At 53.7% G+C, this 1,434-nt stretch overlaps 1 protein-coding gene across 1 annotated transcript in view; it reads right to left on the minus strand.

Moving 5' to 3' along the window:
* The window catches only part of LOC104989472 (intercellular adhesion molecule 2-like), a 12,196-nt gene extending 10,992 nt beyond the window's left edge, over window positions 1-1,204 (minus strand). The window contains exon 1 of the mRNA XM_010841146.1: window positions 941-1,204. Within this exon, the coding sequence (XP_010839448.1) occupies window positions 941-1,160 (220 nt within the window). The 5' untranslated portion in view covers window positions 1,161-1,204. The remainder of the gene's footprint in view (window positions 1-940) is intronic.
* Between the last annotated feature and the right edge of the window lie 230 nt (window positions 1,205-1,434).

Genomic DNA, 1,434 nt, shown 5'->3' on the forward strand with positions numbered 1-1,434 from the left:
CAATTCAGCTGTGACTGACTCTGTGCGACCCCATAGACAGCAGCCCACCAGGCTCCGCCGTCCCTGGGATTCTCCAGGCAAGAATACTGGAGTGGGTTGCCATTTCCTTCTCCAATGCACGAAAGTGAAAAGTGAAAGTGAAGTCGCCCACCCGACTCTTAGCGACCTCATAGACTGGAGCCTACCAGGCTCCTCCATCCATGGGATTTTCCAGGCAAGAGTACTGGAGTGGAGTGTCATTGCCTTCTCCAACCAGGGATCAAAACCGAGTCTGCTGAATTGGGAATGCATAGTCTTAGCCACTGGACCACCAGGACACCTCCCTGGGTTCATTTTTGAACTAGAATACCTAGCCTTCATTACCCCAGGATAATGTGGTAGATTTAGGACATCTTTATACTCATTTGTCCACTGATGACAGTTCTGAATGATACCCTGGGTCCGAGCTTCTGGGAAAACCCTGGTCTCTCGATGGTCTCTGTGGTCGGTGGCCAGGTGTGTGTGTGTGATGGTCACACATTTGGAAAGAGCCCTCAGGGGAAGAATAGACCATGACCTTCTCTCCAGAAGGTGAATAGGTTACTGGAGAGTGTGCCAGCCCTCCTGATGGGGTCCCTGTTTCTTGTCATGGGATGTGGGGTACTCTGGTGATTGGGGGTGCTCCCCTACTGGGAGGAGACTCTGGAAATGGATTTTTAGATTTGTTTAAAACTTACTTGGATTGTTCACTTCTGAGCAAACTCAAAATTCTGATTGCTGGCAGGGATCTAGGAGGCCAGGGGAGGGTGTGAGCAGATTCTGAGCCTATGGCCTGGATCCAGGAGCCCAGGGAGGTGCGGGCCATAGGAGAGTGCCCAGGAGCAGTGACAGAGCAGCTCTGTGTGGGTTTGCAGACACAGGCTCTGGCCTCGGGGAGCAGGGCCCCGTGGGCGACACTCACAGAACACGGTGATGTTGAAAACTTTCGTCTCCTGCTTGCCGGCACAAATGAAACTGCACACGAGGTGCTCATCCTTGGAGATGTTGTAGACCTTGAACAGCTTCCACTGAGCCTGGCTCTCCAGGAGTGTCTTATTTAGGTATGTCTCTAGAACAAGGCTCTTGGGGTCCGTGCAACTGGCAGTGCAATTAATCACCTGAAACTCTCCAGACCCCACCATCAGGTGCTCTGGCCCCTCGAACGCCTTCTCACCAGACCCTGGAAGGACAGAAAACACTGCTCAGCGGACACCCCCGCTGCCCTGCCCGGTGGGGCTGCCCACGATTAGCAGTCTCATCAACCGGTCCCTTCTGCTCCTCCCTCTTGTTCAGACATTACTGCCTCTGGTCTAGGCCAAGGGGGATGTGCCCTAGCTGTCTCCCTGCCCCTGACTGCTGTTCCAGCTTGTCCCCTCCAGGTGAGTCTTCCTCATGCAAATCTTCTATCCCCATGGA

This window comes from Bison bison, unplaced genomic scaffold (assembly GCF_000754665.1).
Source record: "Bison bison bison isolate TAMUID 2011002044 unplaced genomic scaffold, Bison_UMD1.0 scf7180017846945, whole genome shotgun sequence".
NCBI lineage: Eukaryota > Metazoa > Chordata > Mammalia > Artiodactyla > Bovidae > Bison > Bison bison.